Below are 19709 nucleotides of genomic sequence, written 5' to 3' on the forward strand. Positions count from 1 at the left end.
TCCCTATCTGTCCTGCTTCATTGCTCCACTGGCTCCCTGTGACCCTCGGGATCAAGGCTACAGCCCCTGGTCAGCCCTTTCAGGACACCAATCTCACCCCACCTCCCATGACTCCCAAATCCAGGTCTCTTCTGGGCCTGGAATGCACATCTCCTGCCCACTGGCAGTGGCTTCCATGCTGCTCTACCTCCTATTCATGCATTGGTGCCCCTTTGGTCACCACAGCCTCCAGGAAGCCTTCCTAGCTCCAGCAACTGAGTGCCTGAGGGCACTGGCGACATCTGTCACTCCAGGGTGCAGCTGACTCTGTGTGAAGTCGGGCCATTCCCCTGGAAGCCTCAGGCCCAGAACAGAAAGCTGGTGACTGGTGAGCATTTGTTGAAGGAAGGAGGGAGTGGGGGAGGGATTAAAAATAACATGTTTTTAGAAAAGCAAGAGAGGAAACGATGGGCAGAGCTGGGGTGAGAGAGGAGTAGCCTGTCCTTCTGGCCGATGTGTCAGGACGGACTGACCCCACGGGCCTCTGGGGAGAAGCCAGGAACATTTCTCTGAGCTGAGACTCCTGGAAAGCTTCCCCAAGGGGCAGGGGCTTGGGCACAGCCTGGCTTTGCTGAGGGTGCCTTTCCGATTTGTCCCTTGATGCTACCACAAGGCAGGACAGGGGTTCAGGGGGTGGGGAGCTTGCAGGAGGGCATTTTGCAGCCCACCCAGCATTTTGGGTATCACCAGCCATCAGCAGATCGCAGATTCCTTGGTTATAACCTCAGAGCTGAGACACTGTCCAGGCCAGTGGTTTTCCAACTGTGTCTGAGAAGATGCCCAGAGGGTGCTGAACAGGAGACCCCAGCTGCCCTAACACAGCTCTGCCCAGAGCAGCTCGCTTTTACCTGGTGTAAAACGTGGGGTTTACCTGACATTTTTTTTCATTTGAAATGAAAGTTCTGTAGCTCAGGCAGTTCAGGAAGAACCCTCCTCCTTCTGGAGCAGATAAGACCAGGGAGGGCTTAGAGAGGAGTGCAATGACAGGGCCATGTCGATTTCCTGGCCCTTCCCACCGCAGAACCACAGGGCCCTCTGCTGAAAGCATAAACATATGAGTGAATGAACAGGAATCTGGAAGCAGGCTTTGTTTGGTAATGTGGGATGACAGCAAAGGACACTTGGTTTCTGGGGCAAGGGGTGGAGGGACGGGGAAGAGGAACTTCCCCAAAGCGGGAAGCAGAGCTGGGTGGCCCGTTACTGCGAACTTATTCCTCATGGTACCAGCCTGCGTCTGGAGCTGTTCAAAGACACTGCACAGAGTTCTGGTTTTAGCCAGAGTGGCACTGGGTAAAGAATTGGAGTCTCAAGGTTCAAGCCCCAGTGCCTCCACTTACTCACTGTGTTGACCTTGGCCAAATCAACCCTCTCTTGGGACTCAGTTTCTTCCTCAACAAAATGCGACTCACAACACTCCCCTGCCCCCCTGTTTTGTGAGGGGTAAATGAGAGCATAGAGTCAAGGTTGAACAGTTACTAGGGGGGCTCAAATTCTTCCTTATCTGTGAACTTGAGGAAGTTCACCATCTAAGGTCTGCATCCCACCTATGCCCTTTACTAGCTGGGCGACTTGGGGCAAATTTTGTAGCCTCTGTGTCTTAGCTTTCCCATCCATAAATAGGAATCAGAGTAGCACCTGCCTGCCTCACAGGATATAATGAGTTAATACGTGTAAAGCACCAAGAATAGGGCTGCCTAAGGGTTTGTTATCAATATTTGTGCTCAAGTAACACCAGAGATCTTGCAGAGGAGAGATCCCAGAAATGGAATACCAGAATGAAGAAGATAATGAATGGATGCGAGGAAAATCCGGGTTCTCCCAGGGAAAGCCTTGTGGTCCTAATCCAGCCCAGCCTTCACCCACCGGTGGTGTCTTCCAATGGTTCCTCTTATCTGGGAGCCCCCCTACTCCTCCCTCTCTCTGGCCCCCTCTCTCTGGGCCTCTCCCTGCATTTTTCTGCAAGCAGGCAGCGGTAGATTCCATTTCGCCCCTAGATGACTTTGGGTGATGAAGAAGTAACTTCAGCCTCCTTGAATCGAATCTTCTCTCCAGAACGTGTAACAAAGCTGGAAATTGGAATTGCCCTGGAGCTGATTATTCTAGGAGGGCACCTCCTGGCATTAAAACTAAATTAGATCAAGGTACCTCTGTTATTAGCAAAATAATTCCCTGCGATTAGAGAATGCAGCTATGAATCCTGATGGCAGATGAACTTCAGGTGACTTACTTGAGACAAATACGTGTGCAAAAATCACAGGCTCATCTAATCGCTTCTCCGTAGCGTCGCAGTTGGGTAATTATGCTAATGGCTATAAGAAATCACCTTTTGCGGTCTGGGATTGGTGTGGAGGATATTACATGCTCCAAGCTGGAGAGGTTGGGAGTCACACTTGGTTCCAAAACTGGTCCTTTCTGGGGAGGTGGTTTGGCTCCTTGTCAATTGGAAAACACTCAGGTAGGCAGTGGCTTCATTGTCCGCCTCTTTTCAGGTCATCTTCATATGAGAAATTGAATTTATCTAAGTTCCACTGGTGGGCATAATAATTCCAAGAAGCAATTTAAACGATGAAAACTCAGGACTTCGGTGTTAATTCTACTCACACATGTGCATTGGTGCCCTGGTGTGACCTAGGCACGGAGTGTCTGGCGTTCTCTGAACACAATCTCTTGTCCTATTAGCCACTTACGAGGGGCAGTATTGTCCCTATTTTAGAGACAAAGGAACAGAAGCTCAGAGACAAGCAATGACGTACCAGAGGTGCTACTGCTATTAACCAGAGGAGATGACCACTCCCTTCCACCCAGAGGGGTCTGCAGACTTTCTGGAAATGTGGACACGGTACCCAGGGGAGGGAATTGTAGGCAGAGAAACAGTTGATCAAAACCCCCAGAGGTGGGAGATTAAAGGGGCGGGTGGCGGGTGTGTTCAAGGCTGGGAGATGGGGTTGGGAGAGTCACTGAAGATCAGACAAAAGAGGGTCCCAAATGACCAGTTGATGGTTGGACAATGGGGAGCCACAGCAGGTGTTTGAGCAAGGGTGGGATAATGTGGACTCTGAGAAGTACCTGGGCCACAGCTTGGGAGACCCCTCCGTGAGCCACTGGTAGAGAGGGGGTCAGAAGGGGATGAGGTAAATAACAGATAATGTTTTAGTATATCACAAATACAGCATAGGACAGACTAAAAAATTATTCATTGTTTATTTGAAAGTCACATTTAATTGACTGTTTTGTAGTTCATCTGGCAATCCTATCCCCAGCTGGGTTCTGGGCACCAGATGTTTCCTCTTCCTAGCATGACTTTCCCCACTGGACACTCAGCCTGGCGAACTCCTATGCACCCTTTGAGGCCCTGCGTTCCCAATTACTGCTGTGGCAACATTTATCAGGCACTATTATCGTTACTTTCTTACGTCATTGTTCTAATATCTGTCTTTCCTCTCAGCAGCCAGCCTTCTGACTGCATAAGAAAAAAAAAAAAGAAGGCCAAGATTCTGTCTAGATCCTGACTCTCTCCCCACCCCAAATTGCTTCCAATCTCCACTTCTGTCTCAGGAGGAGTTGGCCTCCGCTCCCAAGACCTTCCTTGTTCCCTAGAGTACGGCTCACCTTTCCCACTGGTGGCTTCAAAGTCACATTCTCTTCCGGGTCATTCCCACCAGCCGGGGCACACAGCAAGTTCTCCTAGGCACAGGGTGGGTTCCCCAGGCAGCAGGCTCTGAGACATATTAGGGAGTAGCAGGTCCAGCAGGGCCTGCTGGTGGAAGGGCCTAAGCAGGGCAGCAGAGGAAGAAGTTGAGTGGCTACAGTCTGAGAGCAGACCTCAGCACCCCCCATGGAGGGCTGGGAAGGCCCTGGAGCAGGGCTGGCCTTCCAGAACTGTCCTGAGTAGTGGCAAGGGGCTGGGAGTTTATGTACCTGCGGTGACTGGCCACTAGACAGGAAGGAAGGGCACTTGGGAAGGGGCATCACCTCCAGGCTGGTGGCTCATTTCAGCAGAGGCCACCCCCAAAGAGGGCCCCCTTGCAGCAGCCTCGTTACGCCTGGGGGAGTGAGGCCTCTTTTCTCAAAGTGGGGTGTGTTGCAAATCATAGCATCCACCCCCACCAACCCAAACTGTTCCTCTTTGCAGTCACCCTATCTCTTGTCTTCCCTCTGAAGAGCTATCTACCCCGTTCCTCACTCCCAGTCAATCCTCCTCTGACTATGCTCTTCGCAGCCTCCAGGCTGCGCCCTTTAAATCTACCTTCCTCCTCCAGATGGAGGGATGTTTGTAAAATTCAAGCATTGGCTGTCCCTCCCGTACTTAATGGACATGAGTTTGAGCAAACTCTGGGAGATGGTGAAGGACAGGGAAGCCCAGCGTGCTTCAGTCCATGAGGTCACAAAGAGTCGGACACAACTGAGCGACTAAACAACTCCTACTTAAGACCTCCCAGGAGCTGCCTGAAGTCACTGCTTCTGGGTGTGTGCTCGGGGACCCCCCGACCCAGCTCTGCCCCCTTTCCTGCCCCCCTCCAAGCTGCTTGATCAGAACCCCTGGGCTCGCTGGGCCAGGCCAGCTCAGACGGCCATGCTTTGGCAGAAGCTGTTTCCTCTCCACCTGGTTAACTTCTCTCTCTGCTCCGTCAAGACACTCTCAGAAGTCATCTCCTTGGAAGACTTTCCCCTGGACTCCCCTCTGGCCCATGAGGCTGGCATCAGGGTCCTGACAGTCACTCACCTGCCTCAGTCATGAGCACGTGGGCTCAGCACCTGGGGGTGCTCCCCAGGCCCAGGCAGTGCTGCTGCCTGTCTCTTCCTCTGCACACGAGAGCAGCCCACTATTCTGTCAATCTGTGCCCTCAGCACCAAGCCCAGAGCCAGGCACAGAGGGAGACCAAGTCACATGGACCCTGGCGCCCAGGGAGTCTGAGATCCGCAGGGGTGACTGTGAGGAAACTGACAGAATCAGAGGCAGAATCAAAGCACTGGGGGCTGATTAGACTCAGGCAGGGCTGCACCCACCCCACTCCCCAGACAGGCTTGTCCTGGGACCCAGAGCTCCTCCTGTTCAGTGTAATTCAGTGTCTGACTGCAGCTGCATTCTCTCTGCGTATTTGATTTGCAAACACCTCTGAGCTTGAAGCGAGGTTTGCACGTTTTACTATTAATCTTCCATGACCCTCAGGGCCCTGCACACACTGGATCAGAGCTTTGCTCTGCTCCCTTCTGTCCCTCTCCATTCATGTCATCCTTGCCCTGGGGGTGCCTGTGGACCTGGGTGTGCATTCTAGTGATACCTCAGTCTCTGTGGTTTTGAGTCTCACTTCCATCACTGAGTGAAGCCCCATCACCCCACGAGGCAATTGTCATCGGTCAGTTTGCTCGGCTATAAAGTGGTGGTGTGGCCTCCTGGGCTCTGTCTGCTCAGTGTGCTTTGCGACCCTTTGGAGGTGTAGCCCGCCAGGCTCCTCTGTCCATGGGATTTGTCAGGCAAGAATAATAGAGCAGATTGCCATTTCCTCCTCCAGGAGATCTCCCCGACCCAGGGGTCGAACCCACATTTCTTATGTCTCCTGCACTGCAAGTGGATTCTTTACCACTGAGCCATGAGCGAAGCCTATGGAGATTTGGAGCCAGATGGACACGAGTTCAAGGACAGGCATTGTATTTCCATGCTGTGTGATGTTCTGCCAGTTGCTGAACCTCTTTGAGCATCCTCAGAGGTGGCTGTACTCCCACTTGTGTGCATATCAGTGTGCAGAGGTGTAGAAACTTCTGACAATGAACAGTGCCCAACAAGGATAAACAGAGTCCAGTGCTGGAGGTTCACAACCAGACTTGGGTTCACTCATTCATTCAACAAACACTCATGGAGCACCTACTATGTGCCAGGGCCTTTGCTAGAGGTGGGGAGTGAGTGAAGGTTGCTTAGTTGTGTCCAACTCTGTGATCCCATTGACTATATAGTCCATGGAATTCTCCAGCCCAGAATACTGGAGTGGGTAGCCTATTCCTTCTCTAGTGGATCTTCCCGACCCAGGAATTTAAGTGGGGTCTCTTGCACTGCAGGTGGTTCTTTATCAGCTGAGCTACGGAGGGATACAATAATGAATAAACCTAGGTGTGATCCCTGTGCTCAGGGACATCGGCCCTGGGAGGGCGATACACTCATCAGTGGTCACATAATGGAGGTACAGTCACCAAATGCAATAAACACCATGAAGGACAGTGACCTGTGCCACGGAAGTATAGTGTGCAGAACCTGAAAAGGCTTGCCTGAGGCTGGGGAACCAAGGCTGCCTTGGGAAGAAATAACTGAGGCCAGGATGCGAGGAGACAGAGGAAAGTGGTCCACAGCGGGGAGCCTTGTGTGTATAAAGGCTGCATAATGGGAAGGAACATCACATATTTGGGGACCTGGAAGCCAACTGGGGGGCTAAAGGCAGAGAGGGAGAGGGGAGACAGCAAAGAGGGAGATAGAGGAATGAGCAGGGCCAGACCACCCAGGGCCTGGTAGGCCATATGAAGGCATCACAAAATCACTGAAAGCTTCCAAGCAGAGGTGGGATGGTGGTGGTTAGGATTGGATCTGAGCTTTAAAAACCTCAGAGGACAGACCTGTAGGGAGGGGACAATGGGGAGAGGGCCCAGGTGGAGGAAGAAACCAGTTCAGTTCTTTCCAAAGCTCAGGCAAGAGACGACAGCCAGTATCTGGACTAGCCTGGAAATAACCATTTGGGAATCACCAGCACAAGGACAGCAGCTGAAGCCAGGGGCCTGGATGCAGCTGAAATCGCCCGTGAAAGAGAGTCTGGAAGGATAAGAGGGAAGCAGACAGTCTCCAACGGCAGCTTTTGTAGCCTAGTAACGTGAGGCAGCCAAGGAGAGGAAGACAGGACCAAAGAGCTAGAAGCAAAGCTGGAGAGGATGGGGAGATGGAAGGGGCCAGAGGGTGAAGTCTGGCCAAGAGATCAGGTGAGATCAAGATCGTGTCCTTCGGAGTCACCATCAAGGAGGTCATCAGTGACCTCCCTGAGAAGCACCAGGATGGCAGACCTTGAGCCAGATGGGATTCCTGCCTCATGTGGCCATTTTCATGGGACTAAGCGCCAACAACGGCTAATGTCCATGTCATCAGGATAACATGATATTGTCTAGTGTGATCTGCATCAAAAAGGATCGGCTCATTAGTTCAGAAAATCTCATCTGAACCCATGAAATGCACAGCATTGCTCTTTTCCGGTGACCACATAGTCCTGTTGACTTCATGTATTTGTTTGCTTGTTCGACACGTAACACTGGCCAACTCGTCTTCTGGAGTCTGGACTATAAGCAATCTGCCAGCCTGTACTTTGCCTTGATGGAAGCGCCCGACAAGTGGACATATGTGGGTTTTGCATACAGAGTAAAGACACATTTGGTAAATCGCCTTAGACGCGTCCCTGGGGAAGGTGCTACAGGCTCCGTCGCCCCTACAGATGGAAGCTGGCAAGGAAAAGACAGGTCCAGATTGGGATCCCTGGGCTACGTGTGAAAACAGATTGGAGGGGGTCGGAGTGGATGTGGGGGGCCAGGGAGGGGGGTGTGGTTCTGAAATGCTGCACAGACCCATACCCAGGGGTAGGACAAAGGATAGGAGGAAGGACCACGCGAAGCACTGACTCAGAACGTACATCTGACTCTTCCATCTTCTGGGTCAGCCCTCCAGGTGGATGTTTTTGTTCAGAACTGGAAAACATCACCCAGGTATTTCTTTTACCAGCTCCCCACTTTCCTAGGAACCAAAAGGTCCCTTCCACTCTCCCCTCCAAACATCTCCTTCTTGGTCAATATTCCCATAATCACTACCTGTTCCAAAATTGGGGCCATGCATGTGGCCTCTATTACCTCGGTCAGTTTTAAATAAAATCAACCCTGAATATTCACTGGAAGCAGTGATGCTGAAGCTGAAGCTCCAATACTTCAGCCACCTGATGCAAAGAGCCGACTTATTGGAAAAGACTCTGATGCTGGGGAAGATTGAGGGCAGGAGGAGAAGGGGGAGCAGCAAAGGATGAGACGGTCAAATAGCATCACCAACTCAACGGACAGGAATTTGAGCAAACTCGGTGAGATAGTAGAGGAAAGCGGAGACTTGTGTGCTGCAGTCCTTGGGGTTACAAAGAGCTGGACACGACTGAGCAAGTGAACAACAACATCTCACTGAATCTTTGCAAGAACCCCTTGCAATAAGCCCTAGTCCTATCCTGGTTGTGCAGAAACTGAGCTCAGAGTGATGTAATAGCCTACCTTTGCTCACACAGCTGGCAAATGGCTCAGCCTGGATGTGAACCCTCTCTCTCTGACCCCAAAAGTCACAAAACCTCCAAGGACACTCCATGGAGACCAAACAGTCAATCTATAATACTGGGATTGCTTTCCTTCTGATAGTTTAGCACGACCTCTTTTATTTCTGAGTATCTGGATCCACTTATAACTGGATCCACTGGTTATCTGGACCCCTGATAACATTCAACAGATGTTTCTGAGCCTGGGTGGGAGGGCTGCAGTGGTCGCTTAGACAGGAATAATAACCCTGAGGAGTTCACACTCAGCTGAAGGAGATGGATCCCTACACAGGAGCAACAATCCACAATGTGATTAACAAGGATAGTGGGGTGCGTGGGTGGGTGGGTGTGTGCATGGCCTGGGAACCCTCTGCCTGGGAGCCCTGAAATGCCCAGAACTGGACTGTAATAGGAGAAACAGACCTTGTCCCAGCAGAGATGGGGGAGGACTGGGCGTTCCAGAAACAGTGAACAGTTTATGAAGGCATGTCAGAGGTTGGGGGTTTGGGAGACCTGATTGCATGGTGATACTTGAGTGAAGGAGTCTCAGCTGCCTGGAACTAGGGTGTGAAGGGCCCCGCTGGAGACCGGGGGGCAGGCTATTCATGTTCTTAAGCTTTACTGAGCACGTCACCATGAGTTAGCCTTGTGCTGAGCACTTCACAGACATGATGACCATGTCACTTAAATAAGGAAACTGAAGTCCAGAGCCGGAGTGGATTTTGTATTTTATATCATCATGCTTGCTCTGTATCTTTGAAAATGTTCTGAAAAGTCGAGGAAACACATGTTCCTCTTCACTCAGATCAAGAAATAAAATCTTACCAATCGAGGTGATGGCTTTTCCTGTCATCCTTCACATCTCCCTCGTCCCCAAGAGGTAAACACTTCCTGAATGGTAAGATCATGGCATCCGGTCCCGTCACTTCATGGCAAATAGATGGGGAAACAGTGGAAACAGTGGCTGACTTTATTTTTCTGGGCTCCAAAATCACTGCAGATGGTGATTGCAGCTGTGAAATTAACAGACACTTACTCCTTGGAAGGAAAGTTATGACCAACCTAGACAGCATATTAAAAAGCAGAGACATTACTTTGTCAACAAAGGTCTGTCTAGTCAAGGCTATGGTTTTTCCAGTGGTCATGTATGCATGTGAGAGTTGGACTATAAAGAAAGCTGAGCGCCAAAGAATTGATGCTTTTGAACTGCGGTATTGGAGAAGATTCTTGAGAGTCCCTTAGACTGCAAGGAGATCCAACCAGTCCATCCTAAAGGAGATCAGTCCTGGGTGTTCATTGGAAGGACTGATGCTAAAGCTGAAACTCCAATACTTTGGCCACCTGATGCGAAGAGCTGATTCATTTGAAAAGACCCTGATGCTGGGAAAGATTGAGGGCAGGAGGAGAAGGGGACGACAGAGGATGAGATGGTTGGATGGCATCACTGACTCGATGGACATGAGTTTGGGTAAACTCCGGGAGTTGATGATGGACAGGGAGGATTGGCGTGCTGCGGTTCATGGGTTCACAAAGAGTCGGACACGACTGAGTGACTGAACTGAACTGAACTGAATGGTTTCTGTGTCATTCATCTGAATTTCCTTATACTTTTAGCACATGTATGCATTCCTAGCAAGAGAGTATCATTTTGTCTTTAATGTTTTAGAACTCTACATGAGTGAATTACACAACTTGATCTTCTGCAACTCACTTCCTATTCCCCCACTTATGACGATTCATAAAGGAATTTCTAGTCATTTTCTCTGCAGTGTAGACTTTCACGGCCCTGTCTACAATTTGTTTAAGCATTTTGTCCACTGATGAGACTGTCTTCGATTTCTTACTAGGATAATGCGGTGGCAGTGAGCAAGAAGTTCTCCAGATTTATCCCAGAAGCCAAGTCTCTGGGTCACTGGGGTTTGAGCATCATTTCTAGATACGGTCACATTGTCCTCCAGAGAGGTGGTGCCCATTCCCCTCTACCGGCAGTGTATCAGAGTTGTCTCTGCTGTACAACATCTTCATCAACACTTTCTGCCCCTTTGCTTTTTGCCAGTCTCACCAGTGTGAAATGGCACTTCCTCTGGTTCTATTTTGCATTTCCTTGATTGAGTAAGGCTGAATCTCTTTTGATATTTGACATTCGTGTGTCCCCTTCTTAGAATTGCCTGTTTATGTTTTTGATTCAGTTTTCTTTTGTCTCTTTTGAAAATTGATTTGTAGATCTCTAGTTATCACGTTTCACATGTCTTCTTTTGATAAACAGAAGTTATGCTCTAATTAAATGTATCTTTTTCTTGATATCTTTTTGAATCTTTAAGAAATCTTTCCCTCCTAAAATGTTTTTGCATTTAAGTTTTTAATCCACCTGGAATTGATCTTGCTTTATGCATGGTGTGAGGTAGGGATTCCATCTAATTTTCTTGCAACATGGATGTCCAATCGCTCCATAAAAAACATTTATACAAAAGTCTACCCTTTCCCTAGTGGCTTGCAGTACCACTCTGCCACAGATGAAGTTCCATACATGTATCTATGTTTGCAGCCTCTATTCTTGCCCATTGGCCTATTTATCTATCCCTGGGCTAATATCATACAGTCTAGTTGTATCTTTTTAGACCCTTAGCACCTCCTTGAATTCAAACAGCTAGTGGCTTCCCCTGAGCAGATCCGTGTCTTATTTATCTTTATATCTCTCTCATCATTCATTACATAAACATCCACATCATGCTTTTGTTTGCAAAGGCCTTCTCACACTCAATCTCTTGGGCTCCCCTTATGCAGAAGAGGAAACCGAGGTACAGAGGTGAAGATCTGCCAAGGTCACACAGCCAGAAGGTGTTCTTGTAGGACTGCAGAGCCGCCCTGTCCATCCATCCATCCTGTTTTGCCCAGGCTCTGAAGACCTCTACCTGATCCTCCAGCTCAGCTCATCTGGGGCAGGATTTTCACTTTTCTTTCCTTTCTCAGCAAGTCGATCCTGAGTGGTGTGTGTGTGTGTGTGTGTGTGTGTGCGCGCGCGCCCCCGCGAAATCCCACTTCCGGGAGGCTCTTCCCAGCACTGGAGACCAGTAGGGAGAGTGTGACCTAGGGTGGGCATTTTCTGGGAAGTCTGAGGCCTGGAGTCTGCAGGAAAGAAGACCGGCGGGGTTTCGGAGTCGATCTAGTAGACAGCCCTTTCCCTGGGCGTGCCCTTGGGGCCCGGGAGCCGCCTTCGAAGAGGACGCTGGCTTCTCCCAGGAATTAGAGGCTGCCTCCCGCCCTCCCGCCTCCCGAGGCAGGAATGCGAAGGATCAGCTTTCAGCCGAGCAGCGGCTGCCGTTCCGGGGAGCTCCCGGTGCAGGCCTTTCCTGAGCTGTCGAATTAACTGGTTCTGTCTGTCCAACTGGGAGAGCAGCTCTTGCTAAAAATAGCGCCCTGCCCAGCGCGACCTGCGCTCGCCGGCAGCCCGGCCGCGACAGTCCCAGGAGCCCGGGGAGCCCCGCACCAGGAGTTTCCACCCCGGGGCCTGGCTCAGGTCCCACCCCCGAAGCCGAGGCCGAGGCCCCGGGGCACAGCGCTGTCCCTACAGGTGCCGCGGAGGGTGGAAGGCCCGCGGGCCGAGGAGCTGCCGAAGCCGTCCGGGATGGGAGCCGGCGGCGCGGCCTCCCACTCGCTCGCCTGGGCCTCCCTGCCGCAGCTGGGGCCTCCCGCCGGCGCCCTCTGCGAGGACACGCTTTACTGCCGAGGTAAGACCGGGCCGGCTGCCGGCGCGCCCCTCGCTCTTCCCAAGCACTTGTTGGCGCCTCTTTCTCTTTCCCTACCCGGATCCGCGGAGGGGGACGAGGGGCCGGCGCGGGGGGGGGGGGGGGGGGCGGAGGGGGGACGGCGAAAACAGGCGTCGGAACCGGAGCGGGCTTGGGGATAAGAATCAGGCGCTCTCTGCAAACTCACCTTTGATTTGAAAAAAGTCGCAGTCTCGTCACCACGTACGAAAAGTTCTTCCCTCCCTTTGGCCTCAGTCTTCCTATCTGGAGAATGGGACAATAAAACCGTCCCGCTTTAAATTTGACTGTGACCCCGAAGGAAGTTGGGGAACCTGCTGAAACTAATCGCAAGCACATTCTGGAGATGTTCGCCCCAACTCCGCTGGGGTTGAGAATTTGTTGGTGGGAGGGCTGGACGTCCCTTCCCATTGACACAACCCCCTCCCTACCCCGACCCCACCCCGCCTCTCCCGGACCTCTGGACCTAGCATCAGTCCACGGCCACTGCGGGTGGAGATCAAAGGGAGGCGCACAGCAGTTTAAGGGGTCAACCGAGGCGCGAAGATCCTTGCGGGAGAGGAGGGTGAAGAGTAAAAGAGGGGTGGGTCGCAGCCCACTCCTCAGTCTGATACCCGCATGGTTCTCGGGCTAAAGCTGGGATTAATTCCCGGGAACACCGGCCACACAGAGGGCCTCCGCAGGCTAGCCTGAGCCGGGGGAGGGGAGTAGGGGGTGTGGCCAGACCCAGATCGCGGGTGCGAGGTGGTGTGGGATGGCAGGGGGCGTGTGGCCCGGCCTCGATCCCGGGCCAAAGTGGGGACTGGGGACTTGTGTGCGGAGAGCGGAGGGGATCGGCCCTGCCCAGTCCGGCCGGGGCGGGTGGTAGTAGCGGGGTCGATTGGCCAAACAGGTGCGCCCCCACCCCGCCCCTCCCCGCCTCCGCTGGGTCCGGGCCGGGCGGGCGGAGCTGCGGGTGGCGGGGCCTGCGATTGGCGGGGCTGGGCCGGCCGAGTGGCCGGGGGAGCCCAGGAGTCAGAGCACCGCGGTGCAGGCGGAGGCGCGGGGCCGGCCGGAGCGCGCTACCGCGGGGCCCGCCGCCTGCCTGGCCGGCTCCGCTCCTCTCGGCCTGGCCGACGCTACGTAAACTTTCCTGGGCTCCGAGACCCCGCGACCTCGCCATCTCGCGACTCCACTCTGCGCTGCTCCGGCTCCAGTGCCTTTGGGATGGCAGAGCCCAGCGCCCAGGCCGGCGAGTAGAGGTAAGAGCTAGGCACCCCCAAGTCGGTATGAGGGGGGTTTCCGGTGTCCTAGAGGGATCGGGGCTTGGAAGGGATCCAGGGACCCTGATGGGAGGTGTGGTGCCTGACTGAGGAGTGGGCTGCGGCTTTGCTTTTCCTACCCCTCTTCTACGCTACAGCCCCCTATGCCGCGAGGACCTTTGCGTGGTGCAAAGGTCTTTATAAACTTTTAGTGCGCCTGCCTAGACCGCTGGGGCCATGGGAGAGTACCGCGCAGTGTTAACAGGGGGTGTTGCAAGGAAAGCACCCCAGCTGGTGGGGGTTGATGGGGGTTTCTGCAGCCTCCCAACCCCAACGCTTCCAAGTGGTCGCTCCAAACCTCGGCCCTTCTTCAGTTCCCCTCTGGAGGCTGATGACTGGACAGCCACTCCTCTCTGCCCAGAGCCAGGCACCCCGGGGCACCCAAGTGTGGGGTGTTGTTTTGTTCAACCAGTAGCCACTCCTCAGTTTTCAGGGGAGGGGGGCGGAGTTATTGAAGTGAGATTTCTCTTCTGTTTCCTGGGCTGCCTTGGAACACCACCCTCCAGAAAATATCTTGAGCAAGCAGAGTGGGAACAGGGACCAAAGCCATCTAGGATCCAGTCCCCAGCCTGGTGGGAATCACTGTGGGCTTTTCTGGTTTCTGAACGGTCTGTTCTCTCCAGGTGTCAAGCTGTCTCGCTTGAGTCATATGGATACTGTGCTTCTCCTCTCCTGCCCTCCTCTTTTATGTAAGGGAGAAATTAATTTTGATTTGAATTTAATTTTGACTGAGGATGACTAGGTAGGTCGCTTGTCACCTATAAGGGTCATCCTTTTTAATGATCATCATTATTGCTTCTCAATGTCAAAGCCAAATGCCTTTCTATTTTCTTGACCTGAGATGGTCCACTTGAGTGTTAAAAAAAACATACCAGACACAAGCTTTGGAGCCCAAAGAACCTGGGTTCAGACCCCAGCCTGGCCATTCATCCACTGTGCATCTTCAGGCCGGCTTCCTAACCTCTCTGAGCTCAAAGTTTCCACTCCTGGAGGGTGTGGTGAGGCTTTTGTGAGGTTAGGCATGGAAGGTATCTGACTTAAAGGACAACAGCTTTGGATTGCCAGTCTGCGTCCTGGAACTTGGGCCTTCTTGTTGCCAGAGTGACCCAGATCCTTCGTGACTCAGTTTCCTTGTCTCTCAAAAGTCAGTGTGGACTGCTTTCTCAGCCGCTCTTAGCTAGTCCTTTTGAGAAAAGTACACAGATGCATATACCCGCCCTCCAATGCATATGATTTCAGTGGGTTTGTAGGCTTCAGATTTAAGACAGCCCTATCCATCCCCATCCTTGTCATGAATTATTTGGAAGATATAAGGCCTTCTGTCTACTACGATCTCCTCCCACCTTTCTTGAATGCTTGATGGTAACGGCTGTAAATATCAGGGAAGTGCAAATGCACTAATTAACCAGCACATGGGGAGAGGGGTTGACGTGCAGAATCTGGCCAAAGTCACCTTCAAGATCATCCACCCGCTCCATCCCCATTCTGCTTTCTCCAAGCTGCATCTCCACCTGGTGAGCAGCTAGTCTTTTTTGCTGGGCTCCTCGAGTGGCAGCCCACCAGGCAGCTGGTTTCATGACTGGGCAACTCCAGTCTGTTCAAAAATTCTTCCTGTTTGGAGTAGAAGTCTGTGTCTCTGTTACTTCTACCCACTGGTTCTAGTATAGCCCTTCAGGCATCTCTTATTGGCTCAATTATTCACAGTGGTCCCCTGGTGCCTGCATTCTGTTCCTTCCCAGAGGCGTTCAACACACCAAACTGAATCCGGCAATGATCATAACACCATTTATTGAGTGTTTGTTATATGCAGGACCCAGTACTGAGCACTTCACACGTACTATTTCCATATAAGACAGCCCCATGAGGTGGATTCTTTTCTTATCCTCATTTTGCAAATGAAGAAACACGTTTAGAAAGGTTAAGAGATCCACCCAAGGTCACACAACCCATAAGGAGCTGAGCTACATCCCAAAGGCAGCATCTACCTTTAGGACCCATGCCTCCACTTCTGCTTCTGTCCTGTGCTGCCTGTGCGCCCACGAACGTGTGTGTGGTTGTGTGTGTGTGTCTCAGTCTGTGGTGTTTGCTGGCGGTGCTTTTCTCCCACTCACTTACTTGTTGTTTAGTTGCTAAGTCATACCTGACTCTGCGGCCCCATGGACTGCAGCACGCCAGGCTTCCCTGTCCTTCACCATCTCCTGGAGTTTGTTCTAACTCATGCCCATTGCGTTGGTGATGCCATCCAACCATCTCATCGTCTGTTGTCCCCTTGTCCTCCTACCCTCAATCTTTCCCAGCATCAGGGTCTTTTCCAATGACTCAGCTCTTTGAGTCAGGTGGCCAAAGTATTGGAGCTTCAGCTTCAGCATCAGACCTTCAGATGAATATTCAGAGTTTATTTCCTTTAGAATTGACTGGTTTGATCTCCTAGCGTCTTTTAACTCACCTGGGGTCCCTGTTAAAAATGCCGATCTGTCACCTCTGCTCCAGACCCAGGAACCTACACTTTTTAAAATTCCCCAGACCATTCTTGAACACACCACAGTTTGAGAACCACAGCCCTAAGGTATACTTAGGGAGAGAATGTGGGGTATGGGTTTCAAGAGATCTGAATTCAAGTCTTTAAAAAAAAATTAATTATTATTTATTTGTCTGCACTGGGTCTTAGTTGAGGCACGTGGGATCTTCGAACTTTTTTTTGTGGGATGCAAGTTTTCTTCAGTTGCAACATGGGGGATCTAGTTCCCTGACCAGAGATCAAACTCCAGCCCCCCGCATTGGGATCACGGAGTCTTAGCCATTGGACCACCAGGGAAGTCCCCTGAATCCACGTCTTGGCTTCACATGTTTTCTTATCCTCATTTTGCAAATGAAGAAACACGTTTAGAGAGGTTAAGAGATATAACAAACACGTCACTCCCTTGAGCTGGTTACTTCCCCTTCGTGGAACATGATGTTATACCCACTGGGGCGGGGAGTGGGGAGGATGACTGCTCTCTGTGAAGGGCTGTGGAAGTCTCCTGGGTGGATGTCAGGCATTATGGGGCAGGCTCTCGGAGGACAGCAACACCCTGATAAGGCCTCTCCCGCCGCAGTGGATGTGCATGGCCATGTGCCCTTGGCTCCCAGGAGGCCCTGAGTGCCATTCGCAACCCCACTCCCACCCCCATCCCTCCAGACATCGAGCCTCTGCTTTCTAGAAGGATTGGAAGATGTTGGATGAAGCCCAGGTACACAGATTTCTCAGCCTGGGTGGTGGGGACCCTGGACAGGTGGGTAGGACCTGCTCCACACACACCCTCTTCCTCCTCCATGGCCCCACAATGGCCTCTGATCTCTCATAGAGGAGGTGCTGTTCTCTAACTTCTGGAGGAGGGGAGTTGGGGGGGGGGGACACCAAGTGTTCATTGGTGTTTTTTAAATTATTATTTTAATAAAAAATTGTTTGGCCACACCCTTCAGTATGTGAAACCTTAGTTCCCAGACCAGGGATTGAACTTCCACTTCCTGCTTTGGAAGGCAGAGCCTTAACCACTGGGCCTGGGAAAGCCCTGCATTGGGGTTTTAAATTCACTGGAGATCCATCCTTTCCCCTGGAGGGCTACTCTGCTGGTCGGTGGGAAGGTCTGCTGACCTGCAGGAAAACAGCTGACGGGGCTGGGGTCAGGAGGGGTGAGGGGTAAAGGAACCGCCTGCCTGGGCCTTGGCCGAGTCCCTGTCCCAGCCTCCTAGCTCTGCTGTACACAGAGCCCTTGTTCCACTTGATCCTTTTTGATCTCCTGAAAACACTGAATTAGTAAACACGCATTTTATGGACGAGGTCATTGGAGTCCAGGAAGCTGCAGTGACAGGTCCAAAGCTCTCATGTCTGTGTGTGTGGGGGCGGAGGTGGTAAGGTCCGAACTTGAACCCAGGCTCCTTGACGATAGCACACGTGTATTCTACACTGTATCCCATGCCTCATTATTTTCTGCCCCACCTGTTTGGGGCCTTGGTGCCAGAGTCTTTGACTGGGCCACCATGGGGCTGTGTGATCCTGGATAGGGCTGGTCATCCCTTAAAGCTTTGGTTTCCTTGTTTGTAATGGGTGGCTGGGGGTATGTTTAGCTAGATCTCTAAGATTCCTCTCAACCTTGACATTCACAGGTTACACTTCTTTTCTGCATTTCTGGGGGCAGACTTGGGGGTTGCTCATGATGGGCTCAGGGCGTGGGTGAGTTGTTGGGTGGGGTTGGAGGGCAGAGTGCTGCACTGGGGCTTGTTATGAAACCAGTCAAAAGGGCTTTTGTGGGGTCAGTGTCCAGGGCCTTCAGGGAGCTGGGCTGGGGGTGGGGCAGCAGGAAGATGCTCAGGGCTGGGTGAGGTGGCTGACTCTGAACAGTGCAGGAGGGTGATGGTGGGAATGACTGGGGATTGTGGATGGGGGCTGAGGGGGAGCACGGGGCTCTGAGATTGATCCAGCAGCATCCCTCTCTCGGCCCAGGACAACCTTGGCCGAGAGACCAAGAGAAGATCATAGTCTCTCTGTTTCTCTTTTTTTGGCTGTGACACAAGGTATATGGGATCTTAGTTCCCCTACCAGGGATCAAACCCATGCCCCCTGCATTGGAAACACAGAGTCTTAACCACTGGGCCACTAGGGAAGTCCCTGAGAACGTCGTAGCCTCTTGTCCTCCTCCTGAGCCACTACTGTCTCTCCATGGGACATCCCCAGCCTTCCCTTGAGTCCAGCCCCTCTCAGCTGGCGTCTGTGTTGGGACTGTGGGGTTTCCAATTGCCTGCTCTCCATGCCCAGAGCCATCCCCCGCCCCCTGCATTCTGGCTTCCTAAAGCAGGCCCTTGTCAACTGCAGCCTCTGCCAGCCTCCTGCTCTCCGCTTCTCCTCCATCGTGCATCTTCTTCCCTTCCTGGGGGTGGATCCCTGTCCCCCACCCACGAGATCAAACCCATAACTCCCTGGCCTGGCCATCAAGTCTCCATGCCCACTCCAGCTTCCCTCCCTGCCTCTTCTCCCTCTGTTCTTCAAGCTGTCTGCTTCCCGGTCTCCGTCTGTGACTCCTGTATGGTCTTCTCTTTCGGCCACTGCTTCATTGCCCAAATTCTAACTGCCCCTCGGGATCTGGCACAAATGTCACTTCCACTCGGTCTCATCACTCAGGGGTAGCCGTCCCCCTGTGCGGTCCTGGCTTGCAGCGCTTATCAGCTTCCTTGCTTTACACATTGTCATCGGCTTGTCTGTCTCCCGAGATGGGTTCTGAACTTCTTGAGGGCAAGGCCCAGCTCTATCTCTCATCTAGGTGCCCACGGAGTGGGTGGGGCTCAGCGAGGGCCTTTCTTGGTCTGGTAAATGCTCATAAAGCCTTGTGGAGTCGGACACTGGCTTGTAATTGGGCTTGGTTTTTATGCTCTTGGCTCAGAGCGTTTGCCTGCATCCTACTCCCTGGTGCGAACAGGTGGAGGTCCTGTCTGTCTGTGCTCTGGGCTAAGCCGGCTCCAGCCGAGAGATGCACAGAGGCTTTTTGGAGAGGCTTTTCTGCCTCCTTCGGCTCGTTCTTGATCGGCTATTTAAGAAAGTCTATTCTGGCTTTGTGGCATCAAAGACAGAGAGGCCCGGAACCAGGCCTGAAAAGGGTACCTTGTCAGCACCCCCACCTGCAGGCTGAACTACAGGTCTCAGAGGCGTATAGCCAAGATGCACCTGACTCTCTAGAACTCAGAAGAGTTTGTCAGGTATTTCCAAAGGGTCTGTGAGGTCCTGGGGATTGTCTTGGGGTCCTGAGACACAGTTCCAGAGGCACCCAGGGATCCCATGACTTTTCTAGGGTTGCAGAGACTGACTGTCTTTGTGTTTAGCAAAGGTCATTGAGCCAGGAGGGGGGCTCTCCTTGATGACGGGTCCCCATTCAGAATGAGGCTTTTTTCCTTCAAAACTCTTGCTTCCCTGCTAGCATCCTTTGCTGAACATGGTCATAGGTGGTGGGAGGTGGGCAAGGTGGGCCCGAGGGGAAGAGACTTTGGTTAACACCCGCACAGCTGGGCCACATGACCAGGAAGGAGCTCTGTGTCCCCAAGTGCGAAGTCTTCATCTCCTTGTAGGTCACAGTGGCTATTAAAGACCCATCTTGGAGTAAGGTCCAAGGGATGCTGATGGTGCTGGAGGGAGAGAAGCGAGCTTGGTGATGGTCTGGCTTTAGGTTCAGACGCTGCCCAAGTCCCCGGTTAAAAGCCAGCAAGGGCCCTTGAAGTCCCGTCTCTCCCAGCGTGCCTTTGTTACCAAGTGTCCTGTCACTTTT

General features: G+C 52.3%; 1 protein-coding gene across 6 annotated transcripts in view; it reads left to right on the forward strand.

Annotated features, from left to right (window-relative positions):
- DAB2IP (DAB2 interacting protein) overlaps positions 1 to 19709 on the forward strand; it is a 210446-nt gene that overhangs the window by 14211 nt on the left and 176526 nt on the right. For 4 of the 6 annotated variants that reach the window (XM_052647649.1, XM_052647655.1, XM_052647652.1 and 1 more), the window contains exon 1: positions 11804 to 12079. The exons of 1 other annotated variant lie outside the window; for it this stretch is intronic. In XM_052647649.1, coding sequence (XP_052503609.1) covers positions 11977 to 12079 — 103 coding nt within the window. In that variant the 5' untranslated portion in view covers positions 11804 to 11976. Of the gene's footprint in view, positions 1 to 11803; positions 12080 to 13313; positions 13357 to 19709 lie in introns of those variants that run through there. One more of the 6 variants, XM_052647657.1, reaches the window with a different exon arrangement.

This window comes from Budorcas taxicolor, chromosome 11, assembly GCF_023091745.1.
Source record: "Budorcas taxicolor isolate Tak-1 chromosome 11, Takin1.1, whole genome shotgun sequence".
Taxonomy (NCBI): Eukaryota; Metazoa; Chordata; class Mammalia; order Artiodactyla; family Bovidae; genus Budorcas; species Budorcas taxicolor.